Below are 15885 nucleotides of genomic sequence, written 5' to 3' on the forward strand. Positions count from 1 at the left end.
AGACCGGGCATGTTCTGGTTTTTCTTTGGGGTTGTTAGGTTGTTCTAGATTTTTGCCAATGTGTTGCTATGGGGTTGCTAGGGTGTTCTAAATTGCAGTGGAGTTGCTAGGGTGGTCCTTATGGCTCTAAGGGGGTTCTGATTAAACCATCTTCCAGCTTAAACCACGGCGAATGAAGTTCTGCACAAGACTTTTGGCCAGCGGAGAAATTAAAATGGTCGTGCCCAACTGAGTCTGGTTCTCTCAAGGTTTTTTTTCTTCACTCCCATCAGGTGAAGTTTTTTTTCCCTCTCCGCTGTCGCCACTGCCTCGCATGGTTCAGGATTGGTAGAGCTACGCATCGATGAATTTGCTCTTCAGTGTTTGAACTCTCAGTAATGATTAAATCACACTGAACTGAGCTAAACTGAACTGAACTGAACTTAAACACTAAAACCTGAACCACACTGTTCCAGTTACTATGACCATTTATGTGAAGCTGCTTTGACACAATCTACATTGTAAAAGCGCTATACAAATAAAGCTGAATTGAATTGAATTGAATTGAACTGATTGTTAGACCGGGCATGTTCTGGTTTTCTTTGGGGTTGTTTTACCAAGTTGTTGCTATTGGGTTGCTAGGGTGTTCTAAATTGCAGTGGAGTTGCTAGGGTGGTCCTGATGGCCCTAAGGGGGTTCTGATTGTTAGACCGGGCATGTTCTGGTTTTCTTTGGGGTTGTTAGGTTGTTCTAGATTTTTGCCAATGTGTTGCTATGGGGTTGCTAGGGTGTTCTAAATTGCAGTGGAGTTGCTAGGGTGGTCCTTATGGCTCTAAGGGGGTTCTGATTGTTAGACCGGGCATGTTCTGGTTTTCTTTGGGGTTGTTTTGCCAAGTTGTTGCTATTGGGTTGCTAGGGTGTTCTAAATTGCTGTGGAGTTGCTAGGGTGGTCCTGATGGCCCTAAGGGGTTCTGATTGTTTGTCATGGCACATTCTGGTTTTCTTTGGGGTTGCTAGTGTGTTCTAGATACATTCCAGAGTGTTGCTATGGGGTTGCTAGGGTGTTCTGAATTGCTGTGGAGTTGCTAGGGTGGTCTTAATGGCCCTAATGTGTTCTGAATGTTTGCCAGGGCACGTTCTGGGTTTCTTTGGGTTGTTAGGGTGTTCTAGATATTTGCTAGGGGGTTCCTATGGGGTTGCTAGGGTGTTCTCAATAGCAGTGGAGTTGCTAGGGTGGTCCTGATGGCCCTAAGGGGGTTCTGATTGTTAGACCGGGCATGTTCTGGTTTTTCTTTGGGGTTGTTAGGTTGTTCTAGATTTTTGCCAATGTGTTGCTATGGGGTTGCTAGGGTGTTCTAAATTGCAGTGGAGTTGCTAGGGTGGTCCTTATGGCTCTAAGGGGGTTCTGATTGTTAGACCGGGCATGTTCTGGTTTTCTTTGGGGTTGTTTTGCCAAGTTGTTGCTATTGGGTTGCTAGGGTGTTCTAAATTGCTGTGGAGTTGCTAGGGTGGTCCTGATGGCCCTAAGGGGTTCTGATTGTTTGTCATGGCACATTCTGGTTTTCTTTGGGGTTGCTAGTGTGTTCTAGATACATTCCAGAGTGTTGCTATGGGGTTGCTAGGGTGTTCTGAATTGTTGTGGAGTTGCTAGAGTGGTCTCAGATATCCTTAGGAGGTTTTGAATGTTTGCCAGGGCATGTTCTGGGTTTTTTTTTTGTGTGGTTGTTATGATGTTCTAGATATTTGCCAAAGTGTTGCTATGGGGTTGCTAGGGTGTTCTGAATTGCTGTGGAGTTGCTATTGTGGTCTTAGATATCCTTAGGAGGTTTTGAATGTTTGCCAGGGCATGTTCTGGTTTTCTTTGTGGTTGTTAGATGTTCTAGATAGTTGCCAAGGTGTTGCTATGGGGTTGCTAGGGTGTTCTGAATTGCTGTGGAGTTGCTAGAGTGGTCCTGATGGCCCTAATGGGTTCAAAATGTTTACCAGGGCATGTATTGGGTGTCTTTGAAGTTACTAGTGTGTTATAGATATTTGCCAAGGTGTTGCTATGGGGTTGCTAGGGTGTTCTGAATTGCTGAAAGTGGCTAGGGTGTTCCTTATAGCTCTAAGGGGGTTCTGAATGTTTGCCAGGGCATGTTCTGGGTTTCCTTTGGATTGCTATGGTGTTCTGGATATTTGCCTGGGTGTTGCTATGGGGTTGCTAGGGTGTTCTGAATTGCTGTGGAGTTGCTAGGGTGGTACTGATTGCCCTAAGGGGGTTCTGATTGTTTGTTTCTGGTTTTCTTTGTGTTTGCTAGTGTGTTCAAGCACATCTACCAACACTCCCGTTTTTCCCGGAAGTCTCCCGTATTTCAGGCCCATCTATTGTTCTGACTCCTGTAACCCCCCCCCCCCCCCACACACACACACACCTCAAAATGAAATGTTCACGCTCTTTACTTTGCTTTTACTTTGCTGTAGAGTTCATAGGCTGGTACGGGTGGCCCTAATGGGTTCTGAATGTTTATCAGGGCATGTTCTGGGTGTTTTGGGGGTTGTTATGATGTTCTACATATTTGCCAGGCAGTTGCTAAGGGGTCGTCAGGGTGTTCTGTATTGTTATGGGATTGGTAAGCTCTGTGTTGATTGTTGATATGTTCTGGATGTTTGCCAGGTTGTTGTTATGGGGCTCTGTTCTTGAGTTCTGCCTCTAGTTTGTCATGTTCTGGTTTCTGGATATAGTCCATGCTCCTTTTACAGTTTGAGGTTAATTTGTTCCTTCCATATTTCAGGCAAACCTCCAGCCACCCAAAAAATGAGCAGTGCTAATAGCGATCTTTGCTTTAGCACATGGTAAATGATCCAGTGGTCACCATGGTGTGTTCAGATCAGCTCATTTATCAGTTCTATGTAAATGAAGGCTCTTCCAGCAGCAGCAGAACAGATTCTTTTAATGAAGTTCTCCTAGAGACACATCCTCTGGCCACACAAAAATAAAATGCAGGAGGAATGCTGAAGCTCGTAAGACTTCTTTCCAGGAATGAAAAGCAGATACTTCATTATTAAACATTGAATGGCAGCCACTGGATCCAATTACTGTAAACAGAGGAATTCTTTCTTCCGTCGGCTCTTTGTGTCTTTGCCAGGCATGGAAATATGCAAAAATAAAAAAAAACTGCTGACTCAGCAATATCTGTGCTATTTCTTGTGTTCCTCAAATGAGCTGTTTTTCTAATCTTGAGCCGGTGGCCGCAGGTGATTATAATTCTCAGCGCTGGTCTCCTCCGGGCTGCTGTGACATTGAGCTGATTGACAGTGTTTTTGGCTTCCATCGGTTCGACCGGCTGCTGCTTTGGCGTTTATTCATTTACACGCCTGCCAATAATTAGCGTAGCCGCTTTTTGTGTCATTGAATTTGAATAAAATTGAATAAAATGCTTGATACTGCAGCTATTTCAATGCAAGAACACCACAGCTCTGGTTATAGTGATTTTATCTTTCAGATATATTTAATAGTAGCGCTGCATGAATGGTCAAAATCCTGTCTTAATGGTGGATTTGTGTCCAAATATTGGATCTGTGGTTTAAATCTTGCTGTGGAGCCTTACAAATAACACACTTTATTCAGCCCACATTCATAAGAATACTGAGGAAACTCTATGCAAATACTAATTAAATTGGCCTCCATACTGTCTACTACAACTAAACCAGCAGAAAACATTTCTACATGGCTCACATAATTAATTATCTTATTATAGACCACTTTCATTAATCATCTTTTAAACTGCTTAAATAAATGTTATAATATTCATTCATTTTCTTTTTGTCTTAGTGCCTTTATTAATCTGGGATTGCTACAGCAGAATGAACCGCCAACTTATCCAGCACATGTTTTACGCAGCGGGATACCCTTCCAGGTGCAACCCATCACTGGGAAACAACCACACACGCTCATTCACAGTCAGTTGGCATTTCAGTGTGGAGTTTGCATGTTCTTCCCGTGTTGGCGTGGGTTTCCTCCGGGTGCTCCGGTTTCCCCCACAGTCCAAATGCATTCGCTATAGGAGAATTGAATTTAAGCTAAATTGGCCGTAGTGTATGACTGTGAATGCAAGAGTGTATGGGTGTTTCCTAGTGTTGGGTTGCGGCTGGAAGGGCATCCGTTGTGTAAAACATGTGCTGGATAGGTTGGCGGTTCATTCCGCTGTGGCAACCCTTGATTAATAAAGACCCTAAGCCGAAAAGAGAATTAATGAATGAATCAATATCTAGTAGTATTTTCATAATAGGCAATATTTATTAATAAGAGTTATACATAAAATTATTTACTTATTTGTATATAAATATGTTATACGTAAAGGCATATACAGTGCATCCGGAAAGTATTGATAGGGCTTTACTTTGTCCGCGTTTTTTATGTTACAGCCTTATTCCAAAATAGATTAAATTCATTTATTCCCTCAACATTCTACACACAATCCCCCATAATGACAATGTGAAAAAAGAGTTTTTGAAATTGTTGCAAATTTATTACAAATAAAAATACTGTAAAATCACATGTACATCAGTCTCCACAGCCTTTGCTGTGAAGCTCTAAATTGAGCTCAGGGACGTTCTGTTTCCACTGATCATTATTGAGATGTTTCAGCAGCTTCATTGGAGTTCACCTTTGGTCAATTCAGTCGATTAGACATGATTTGAAAAGGTATACACCTGTCTATATAAGGTCCCAGGGGTGACAGTGCATGTTAAAGCACAAACCAAGCATGAAGACAAAGGAATACCTCTGAGACAGGATTGTCTCGAGGCACACGGCTGGGGAAGGTTCCAGAAACATTTCTGCTGCTCTGAAAATTCCAATGAGCACAGCGGCCTCCATCATCCGTAAGTGGAAGATGTTTGGAACCACCAGGACTCTTCCTAGAGCTGGCCGACCATCTAAGCTGAGTGATCAGAGAGATGGGCCTTAGTCAGGAAGGTGATTAATAACCCGATGGTCACTCTGTCTGAGCTCCAGCAATCTTCTGTGGAGAGAGGAGAACCTTACAGAAGGACAACCATCTGTGCAGCAGTCCACCAATCAGGCCTGTATGGTAGAGTGGCCAGACGGAATACAGTCCCTGTCTGGATTTTGCCAAAAGGCATCTGAAGGACTCTCAGACCATAAGAAACTAAATTCTCTGCTCTGATGAGACTCAAATTGAACTCTTTGGAGTGAATGTCAGGCGTTACGTTTGGAGAAAACCAGGCAGCGCTTATCACCAGGCTAACACCATCCCTACAGTGAAGCACGGTGGTGTTGGCATCATGCTGTGGGGATGTGTTTCAGCAGCAGGAACTGGAAGACTAGTCAGGATAGAGGGAAAGATGAATGCAGCAATGTACAGAGACATCCTGAATAAAAACCTGCTTTAGAGTGCTCTTGACCTCAGACTGAGGCAACGTTCATCTTCCAGCAGGACAATGATCCACAAAGCACACCATCAAAATATCAATGGAGCGGCTTCACAACAACTCGGTGAATGTCCGTGAGTGGCCCAGCCAGAGCCCAGACCTAAATCCTATTGAACATCTCTGGAGAGATCTGACAATGGCTGTACACCGTCACTTCCCATCCAACCTGATAGAGCTTGAGAGGTGCTGCAAAGAGGAATGGGCAAACATTCCCAAAGACAGGTGTGCCGAGCTTGTGGCATCATATTCAAAAAGACTTGAGGCTGTAATCACTGCCAAAGGTGCATCAACAAAGTATTGAGCAAAGGCTGTGAACACTGATGTACATCTGATTTTACAGTTGTTTTATTTTTAATAAATTTGCAACAATTTCAAAAACTCTTTTTTTCACATTGTCATTATGGGGGATTGTGTGTAGAATGTTGAGGAAATAAATGAATTTAATCCATTTTGAAATAAGGCTCTAACATAAACAAATGTGGAAAAAGAGAAGCGCTATCAATACTTTCCAGATGCACTGTATTTGTTTTAATTTTATAGAAATATTTATTTTCATTTAAGTAATTTAGTCTCTTGCACTCTGTGCTTATAGGAAAGCATTTATTTTACTTATGTCTAATAGTATTGTCTTAGTAGGCAATATATATTGTTACAGTTATACAAAAACTGTTTACTTATGCATGTAATAAAATTTATATCTATTTTGTGTACATTTTTTATGTTTTATAAATATTTTTATTTATTTAAATATTTTAGTATATCTCTATCCACATGCATTTATTAAAAAAATAAGTACTCACTTTTTATCTCTTGCTTTATATTTATTTAAAAATAGGCAAGCATGTTTTGAGACACGGTGCATATGGAGTGATTTGCTTGTGTTTTGATTGAGAAGCGGTGATATTTAAGAGCCGCTGCTGCCGTAGCATGGAGTCTCTCTGGAGCTGCAGAAGTGAAACTGTAATGAAGAGCTGGTGTTTTGCTCCTCGTGAGAGTCTGATCTGTCCTGACGTGTCTGCGATATTTCATTCAGTGTCATCTCTGGGCTCCAGCAGCGCAAGATGAAAGTCAGATCAAGTTTAATTATCCAGCCTCGGTCCGAATAAACAACAGACTGAAGGATATGCCTGCAGAAACAGCTTCAGCCACAAGTCACAGAACCCAGGCGGAGAGGAACAATACAGGGAGTTAGTTAACAAACATGTCTTTCGCCTTATTGCACTGGGTGTATGATGGGGCCCTTTATGTAAAATGCATATATATTTAATTGTATTATTAATATGAATAATAATAATATTAATTCGTATTATGATTTTAATATATTTTAAACTTTAATATGTATTCTCTTTCTGTTTTGAATGCATATATTAACATAAATATGTTTATAAAAATAAAAATAACAATGTTATTTTACAAAAAGAAGGTTTGATTCGAGGTTAAAATATGTAAATCTCGATTAAAAGTTATAAAATCTATTTTATTATATTTGTAAGAATTTATAAACATTAAAAAGCACAAACATTCTAACTAAAATAAAATTAAAAATAGTATAAATGTGAACTACTAAGAAAACTGAGACTAAAACTAATTTTTTTTTTCTTTTGTATGTATTTAAATTAATTAATTAAAACTCAAATGTTACTTTAAGAAACGAAAGTGTTAACAATAATATCCCTGTAGGACGTTCTGCTAGGATTGGTTTCAAGCTGTTTGAAATGAAGAGAAACTAAGCTACTGTAGGAGACGTGAAGAGCTTTTCAAAACACCCTTCAGGTTGCATTTTCAGGTTTAGTTTGTGACTTTTATTAAATAAACCTACTGTAAAATGCTTTGTACATCTAGAGGCAAGGTCAGAAATGGCTCCGAAAAATCTATATCCCCGATCTTAAGCGCACTGCAGAAGAAGCTGCGCTGAGATGTTTGGCAGCAGAAATATTATGATTTTGATTTGATATGAGAAGCTTACAGACTTTGCTGACTATTTGCATCCAAGAGATTCACGCATGTCATACATAATATTATGGTAATACTGATAGAACTTGTGGGGTTTTAATGCAGAAGTGAGTGGAGGACAAATGTGACGCTCACCAGGGGCTGAAGTCTACAAAATGTGCTCTTGACATGTAGCTTTATTTTATTTATTTTTTTAAACTGTTTTTTTTATTAGTTTTTATATACATAGTACACAAATAACATTTACTTAGAATGTTTACAGTCACCAAAAAAGGAAACAATTAGAAAGAAAATAATAATAGATATAAATTACAATACTAGAAAAATAATAATAACAAACAGCTTAAAGAAAAATAAATAAATAAATTAAATAAAATAAAAATAAAAAAGAAGGAGGGGGGGGGGGGAGGGTAAACAAATAAATAAAAAAATACATTCCAATATAAAGGCAATAACTACGACAAAGACAAAGCCCCTGACAGCCTTTCAAATATCAAGTAAATATGTTTCGATTAATGCCCAGGTCTGTTGAAAAAAGTCTGATTTCAGCTCTTAGCAGTCATTTTCTCAAATATATATATATATATATATATATATATATATATATATATATATATATATATATATATATATATATATATATATATGTCCTAAAACTTTTTTAATCTCCCTGGTAAACCTCCTGCCGATACACCTGAATTTTGGGACATTGCCAAAAAAGGTGGACATAGTCATCCACTTCTCCACAGTCTCTCCAGCATTGTGATAATTGTATAAAACTATTGAATTTGGCGACCACTAATGGAACTCTGACACTGCAAAAAAAGCTTTTCTTAGATTTTTTGTATTGTTTCTAGTCCAAATATCTACAAATTCTTAAATCAAGAAGCATTTCTAGACAAGCAAAACATATTATCTTGTTTTAAGAAATAATATGCCAAAATGAAGTGAGTTTTTTCCTTAAATCAAGCTAAACAATCTGTCAATGGGGTAAGCAAAATAATCTTGTTTTTCGATTTGTGATAAGATTATTTTGCATGAACAGGGCAGTGTAAACGCAGACAAAGTGTTAGGTTAAAATGTTTTTGTCTCTCAAGTGACTCTGAAATGAGTCGTCATTAATTCTAGAATAATTATCTCCACAAACCCACAACAGATCAATTCAATTCAGCTTTATTTGTATAGCGCTTTTACAATGTAGATTGTTTCAAAGCAGCTTCACATAGAAGATCATAGTAAATTGAAAGTGTAGTTCAGTTTTTAGTGTTTAAGTTCAGTTTAGCTCAGTTCAGTGTGGTTTAATAATCACTACTGAGAGTCCAAACACTGAAGAGCAAATCTATCGATGCGCATCTCTACAGATCCCGAACTATGCAAGCCAGTGGCGACAGCAGCGAGAAAAAAACTTCACCAATAGGCGAAAGTGAGGAATTAAAAAACCTCGAGAGAAACCAGGCTCAGTTTTCACGACCATTTCTCCACTGGCCAAAGGTCTTGTGCAGAGCTGCAGTCAAGGCGCCGGAGACGGGAGAATGCTGGACCTCGGTGAAGACTCGTCTGTCCCTGGAGCGTCACAGGAATCAGTCTCATGCTCTTCACTCCTTCATGACCACAACAGCAGCTGCAAAGATACGGCCTGGTCCAGGATTATGGAAACCTTGGGGTCATCTTGTCGCTGGTCTTGGATCGAATCAGTGGTGCTGCATAGTCTAAGGGCCTTGGGATTAGTATCCCCAAGTGGAAATAGAGAATAAAGAGAATAATTAGCGTAGCTGCTGTTTATAGAGTATATAAACGAGATGCAAAAACCTGTGTGGAGCACATTTATCATCATCATACCGCTAAGTGATATACTGAGTGTGTGCTTTACTAAACAGATAGGTCTTTAATCTAGTTTTGAACTGAGAGAGTGTGTCTGAGCCTCGGACATTATCAGGAAGGCTATTCCAGAGTTTAGGAGCCATAAATGATAAGGCTCAATACATCTGCATAATCCCAGTATATGGTCTTCATTAGACGTGTTTCTATCTTGAAGTGAAGCAAAAGTTGAAAAAAAAAAGAAAAACGAATCATATAAGTAAATTGGGTGCGTTTTCATCAGATTGTTAGAGCTGCTGACTTTAGTATTGGTAACCTAGCAAACAACAGCAAACAATGCAGTCATAATGGAGACTGCTGATTGGTGTAATACTTACTGTGTTGGAGTGTATTCAGACAATGTCCATCACACAACTCTTTTTGCACGTCCAAAACCATGTCTAGTGATTTAAAAAAAAACTTTATTTGTGAATTTAAAGAATTTTTATTCAAAATTTGGTAATTCCATCACGTGTTTCTTATGCAGTACTGCACAATGTGCATTATCACAGGCTGATGGAAACAAGGAACACATTGAAAAGGAAATTCTTGATTCACGTAGCCTGAAAAACAAAACCGAAACTCTAATAATTTATTATTTTATAACATAATACTATTTTGTAACTATTTTTCAATTTTACTTAATAACTTAAAATATAGAGATTTTAAAAAAATACACAAGACAATAAAATAACCCAATTTTTTGTGTGTATATGATTTTGTGCAACGTTTCTCCAATCTTCTATTGTCCAGTTTTGGTGTGTCTGTGTGAATTGTAGCCTCAGTTTCCTGTTCTTAGCTGACAGGAGCGGCACCCGGTGTGCTCTTCTGCTGCTGTAGCCCATCTGCCTCAAGGTTGAACGTGTTGTGTGTTCAGAGATGCTCTTCTGCGGATCTCAGTTGTAACGAGTGCTTACTTGAGTTACTGTTGCCTTTCTATCAGCTGGAACCAGTCTGGCCATTCTCCTCTGACCTCTGGCATCAACAAGGCATTTGCGCCCACAGAACTGCCGCTCACTGGATATTTCCTCTTTTTCGGACCATTCTCTGTAAACCCTAGAGGTGGTTGTGCGTGAAAATCCCAGTAGATCAGCAGTTTCTGAAATACTCAGACCAGCCCGTCTGGCACCAACAACCATGCCACGTTCAAAGCCACTTAAATCCCCTTTCTTCCCCATTCTGATGCTCGCTTTGAACTGCAGCAGATCATCTTAAGCATGTCTTCACACACCGGCCACTTTATTAGGTACACCTGTCCAACTGCTCGTTAGCATACAATACAAACTTTTATATTGTATTATCATTGTGATTGTTGACTCGTGTTTTACTGTACAATTAGTAAAGCAATTTTTACTGCATCAGCAGGTGCAATTTTGCCTCACAATTCTATGCATCTTAAATGAATGAAAATATTTGTATGGAAAATGCAAAAAATAAATTAAAAGCGTGTCAGTTTTTGCTGTGTTTTCCAGAAGAGCTTGTAAACTAAATATAGTAAGCAGCTGCTTTACACTTTCATCATATTTTTCTTGTGTGTGTGCGCACACGTGCATGTGTATATGTGTGTGCGTGTGTGAATATGCATAGAAAATGTCATGCATTTATGTAAGGCCACTGTAATCCTCATTCATTTGTAAAATACTGCAGGATCGCGTTGAGCCGCAGTTATTATCTGTCAGCCGATGCTTTTGAATCTGGCGACACGGTTGTTATGAGGCCGCTGGCAGCGCGATCAAAGGGCAGCGGATGGCACTAAAACGAGCTGTTTCTGCCCCGTCCTCTCACTCTCTCCCTCTCATTTATTCCATCTAGGCCCCGTCGTCGCCCTCCTCACCTTCGGCTAATGAACCAAAGTATGAGAAACGCTGGCTGGATGCCGTCACCCTCCCTCTGTTCATGGCTCGAATCTCTCGACGCAAAGCTGGAACCGACAAATTAAGGTACGGTAATCCGCCGTGATGCTGTAGGGTTTTGCCACGCGCCGCTCCCAATGTTGGTTTTGCAAGCATTTTTCATTTAGGTGAGAGGATGTTAAATCCAATATCTATGCAGCGGCATGCCGTGTCTGGAAAGGTCAGCGATGCAGCAAGAGGAGCAAGAGGAAAACCTCTAAACTTCCATCCCATATGGAAAAAATAAAATAAAATTATATATATATATATATATATATATATATATATATCTCCCCTGTTTACTTTTCCCCAAATTTCTGTTTAACGGACAGATTTCTTCAACACATTTCTAAACATACTAGTTTTAATAACTCATTTCTAATAACTGATTTATTTTATCTTTGCCATGATGACAGTAAATAATATTTGACTATTTTTCAAGACACTTCTATACAGCTTAAAGAGACTTTTAAAGGCTCAACTAGGTTGATTAAGTTAACTAGACAGGTTAGGGTAATTATGCAAGTTATTGTATAATGATGGTTTGTTCTGTAGATTATCGAAAAAAAAAATAGCTTAAAGGGGCTAATAATATTGACCTTAAAATTGTTGATAAAGTAAAAACTGCTTTTATTCTAGCCAAAACAAATAAGACAATTCTGGCTAAAATGAGAATCACAATTTTATTTTTTGCTTATCAAGATCACAATTTTCTCACAATTCTGTAGATGTAAAAACAAAGTTAGTGTCAGTAGGTTGTTATTCTCAAACATATGGCATAACAACAATAACTAGAACCTAAAGTTTATTGAAAAACTTTGATGTTGGCTTGAGAAAGCCAACGTGACTGCGCTAGAACTGGGAATGGCAGTTGGCAGGAAGCACGGCGGCGGTTGCGAAGTGGTTGCTAGGCAGTTGCTATAACAATTATGGCATTGTTAGGTGGTTGCTAAGCAGTTGCTAAAGGGCAATGCTCGTGTACATGTTTGATCAAATGCTAATACTTAGTAGGCATTTCTAGCATATGATATTGCATTTAGATAATCATTCATAGCATGTAGCTAATCGTTATTAGCACTTGGCTTCCATTATCATTGTTACCATGCATAGTACACAGGAAGTCCCATTTGCTAGCATGAGTCAAACAAGCCAATGCCCAGGTCCCTACGATGTTCTGATGTAGAGATATTGCTATTTTTAAATGGTTGCTAGGTTATACTGTTTTATTGTTATGGGGACATTTGACAGGTTAGTGATGATACATCAAAGCTTCTTGGCAATATGAGTGATCTTAATCAACCTCAATGTTTCTATGACAGTCTTTATGAGTGTCAAAAACTGGACTTGAACATTATGTATTCCTGGTGTTGGGTTGGGGCTGGAAGGGCATTCGCTGTGTAAAACAAATGCTGGATAAGTTGGCGGTTCATTCCGTTGTGGCGACCCCTGATTAATAAAGGGACTAAGGTAAGGAACATTATGTAAAAATGGCTTGCCGTATTTTTTTGAAAATACAATGCTTAACAAGTGTGAAAGTGATACATGCAAAAATATCAGTAAAAATATGGAGTTTAAGTCAAAAATGGCTTGCCATATTTTGAGAAAAATAATGCTTAAACATTATTTATTGGAAAACTAAAAGTCTGATAAACCTTAAAGATATAGCAACAAAATCTAACGCATCTAAATACAGCTTTTGGCCAAATTTGGGGCTTGTATAATTTTTTTATATGCTCGGATTATAAAAATTTAATATTTAACATTTTCTATTAAAAAAACAATAAGTCTTATTGGCATGAGGAGATATAGCAACAATCTTGAATGTAGAAAGCACATTTTGACCACATTTGGGCCTTGTGGCATGAACGGCCTAGGAGGAGATACGTTTGTTTTCAAGGACAGAGTAGTATAACAGTATGTTGGCTTTCTCCAGCCAACAATAATAATATTAGGCCTCTGTGTAGAGATCTACTGTTGGTTAAAATGCTACATTTTGTATAGACTTTGAGTGGTGGACTTGAACAGACTTTAAATATGTCCAGGTTGATAACTCAGTAAAAGGATGACAATAGAATGCAACTATTCATAATTCTGAAGTTAAATGATTGTGTTTGAGATATATGCTTGCAATCCGTCATTGGCAACAATATTACACCTTTTTTTTTTTACTGGTAAATCAGACATTTGTCATTATCAGATTCCCTTATGCATTATATGCTTTTCATTAACATTATATAGGATGGAATACTTAAGTTATACTGACCCAGTAAACATGTTTTTTTCATGCACAAGGTATCCGCGGGGTCTTAAACAGTATTAAAAGTTGATAGATCAATTATGAGAGCATTAAGCACCTTAAAAGATATTAAAAAGTGTTAATCGTGTTTTTGTGCGGTCTTAAGTTTTGTTCAAGCGATGTCCAAAGTGTTTGACTCCAAAAAAGCATAAATGTTTTTATTTTCTTCCTAATATTAACAACGGTGTGCTTGATCCACACGATTGGTTCAGGCTGCAGCATGTCTGGCCAAGCTCCTCCGTCCATCTGATCTCACGTAATTTGTGACAAACGTGGACGATATGGCGATCTGAAAATTGCACTACCTCTGAAAACACTAACTTGTAGTGACGTCACTTCCCAACACTGGAAGTAACATAATCTATCATCGCTAGCATCTATTAGTTCATTAGTTAATAGTATAGTATGTTGCAGTATGACTCAGTAAATACTTTAATATACAATAGTATACAACAATTTTGTCACGTTATGGATTGAAACGGAAACAAAAAGGTGCAGATCCAAGTGCGGTTTATTTACAGTGCGCATCAACAGAGAAACAAGGTGCTCAAAGTACAAATAAACAACAAAACAAGAAACATAAAACAGAGACAGGGCTCCGGAATCAAAACTCGAATACTAGACTTACTAGAAACACTGTGGCAGGAAAGACAAGGATGAGAAACGACGCGATGACAAACAGAGGTGGAATGGTTGTATAAATAGTCCAGATAATCAACGGTAACACAGAACAGATGAGATGACGGGTCAGTGTAAGTGTTCCAGTGTATGCGCGTGGTATGTATGGAATTGTAGTCCTTCTGGGACGCTGTAGTGCTATCTAAGTCCTGATGCACTACAGCACCCTCAGGTGGTCACTGAAGCATGTGACATTTTTATTGTATAATAACTACCATTTTTTTTCTAATTTAACTGCAATTTTACTGTGAATCCTATAGTATACTGTTTTTTTCTTTCATGTGGGATCTTTCATTGAAATAGGGGAGATTTTGCTGGATTGTCAGATGGAGAAGTGAAATCTATAAATAACCTCTTGGAAACTCAAAGGTTGTGATTGCAGCAGGTGGAAAGCAGAGATTCGTTTCTCATCCTTAATTAGCTGGGATGCATAATCTAAACATGTATTCACATTCAGACACTTGGATTTTAACCCTGTAAGGCAGGGGTTCTCAACTTTAGCTTTAGAGTTTAGCTTCAACCTTGATCAAACTCAGCTGTGTCTGAATTCTTAGTGGTACTGACAAACTTAACAGTGCTGTATGTCAGTGTTTGACTCTTCTAAAGCATAAACAAAATATGTTTGCAGATATTTAAGAAACATGCTAAGTGAACATTCCTGTTTATCTGAAAAACAATGCTGAAGTCAAGATATTCGAGAGGGTGCTCGCTGCAGAGCCATTTGAGGAGAGGTGAGCTCCAGAGAGGGGGAGCATGAGCTGTCGCTCCTCCTCCTGTAAGCTGTTTTAATGCGTACACCAACCCCACCCCTAACCCTACCCCCAGTGACATCACTCGTAGAAGAAGTGCAAAAAAGGTAGAGCTCAAGCTTAAGCTCCCCCTCTCTAGAGCTCACCTCTCCTCAAATGGCTCTGCAGCGAGCACCACTTGAGATATTCTGCTTTGAAAATGTGAGTTACATCTTTGTTTTGGTCCGATTAACCCGCTTGATGCCAGTTTAGCCAATTATATTTCAGCACCCTGGGTTTCCTTGGTGGAAAACAGTGTATTTCAGTCATGAAGGCTGTCAAAGCATGCGTCCGTGACTCAAATGTGATCTCCGGTGGACAGTAGCAGACTCCTAAATAAGATGCAGGTTCAGAAGTCCACATGAGGTTATTAATTTGCAAATAATATAAATATTACTAGCATAAACATTAGGTGAGCAGGTTACATTATAGCCCTGTGTGTGTCCTAACAACATGCTAAATATGTGAGATACGCAGTGATAAGCAATTTAGCTGTACTTTGATTTCTGAGAGTGTACAATGTGTGATTTAGCAATCAATAGCTGCAATAACCTATTGTATGTAATCTTGAAGGACTAAATGTACTGTATTTACTGTAGCTGTTGTCAAGCTACTCACGACTTGCTAGAAAAAATGAACTAGCTACTGGAAAAGCTACTTTGTATCCTACGTGTCTGAGCTACTGTCAAACTTAAGATAAATATTACCATTGTAAGTCCTAACTCTCTTAGAAATCTTTATTTCCAGAAGCTTTACTATCTCTGTTCATCAGCGGTGGTGTGGTCTTCTCAATCCTCTAAAATACCAGGCATCTTTTAAACAGTGTCTATTTGATAATCACTCAATTATCATTGCTTTGCACTGCATTATGTTACAAAACCGCTGTGGGGATAGAACTAAGCATTTGAATATTATTATGCTAAGATATTTTATTGGAGAGGTTAATAATCATTATGCAACATGCGAGATCTTCATTTGCGTCTCAAAGATGAACAAATTTCTTACGACA

General features: G+C 38.7%; 1 protein-coding gene across 8 annotated transcripts in view; it reads left to right on the forward strand.

Annotated features, from left to right (window-relative positions):
• sntg2 (syntrophin, gamma 2) overlaps positions 1–15885 on the forward strand; it is a 200894-nt gene that overhangs the window by 108257 nt on the left and 76752 nt on the right. For 5 of the 8 annotated variants that reach the window (XM_073927412.1, XM_073927413.1, XM_073927415.1 and 2 more), the window contains 1 exon segment: positions 11035–11162. The exons of the other annotated variants lie outside the window; for them this stretch is intronic. In XM_073927412.1, the coding sequence (XP_073783513.1) occupies positions 11035–11162 (128 nt within the window). 8 annotated transcript variants of the gene reach the window in all.

The sequence above is a fragment of the Danio rerio genome, chromosome 17 (genome assembly GCF_049306965.1).
Source record: "Danio rerio strain Tuebingen ecotype United States chromosome 17, GRCz12tu, whole genome shotgun sequence".
Classification (NCBI taxonomy): domain Eukaryota; kingdom Metazoa; phylum Chordata; class Actinopteri; order Cypriniformes; family Danionidae; genus Danio; species Danio rerio.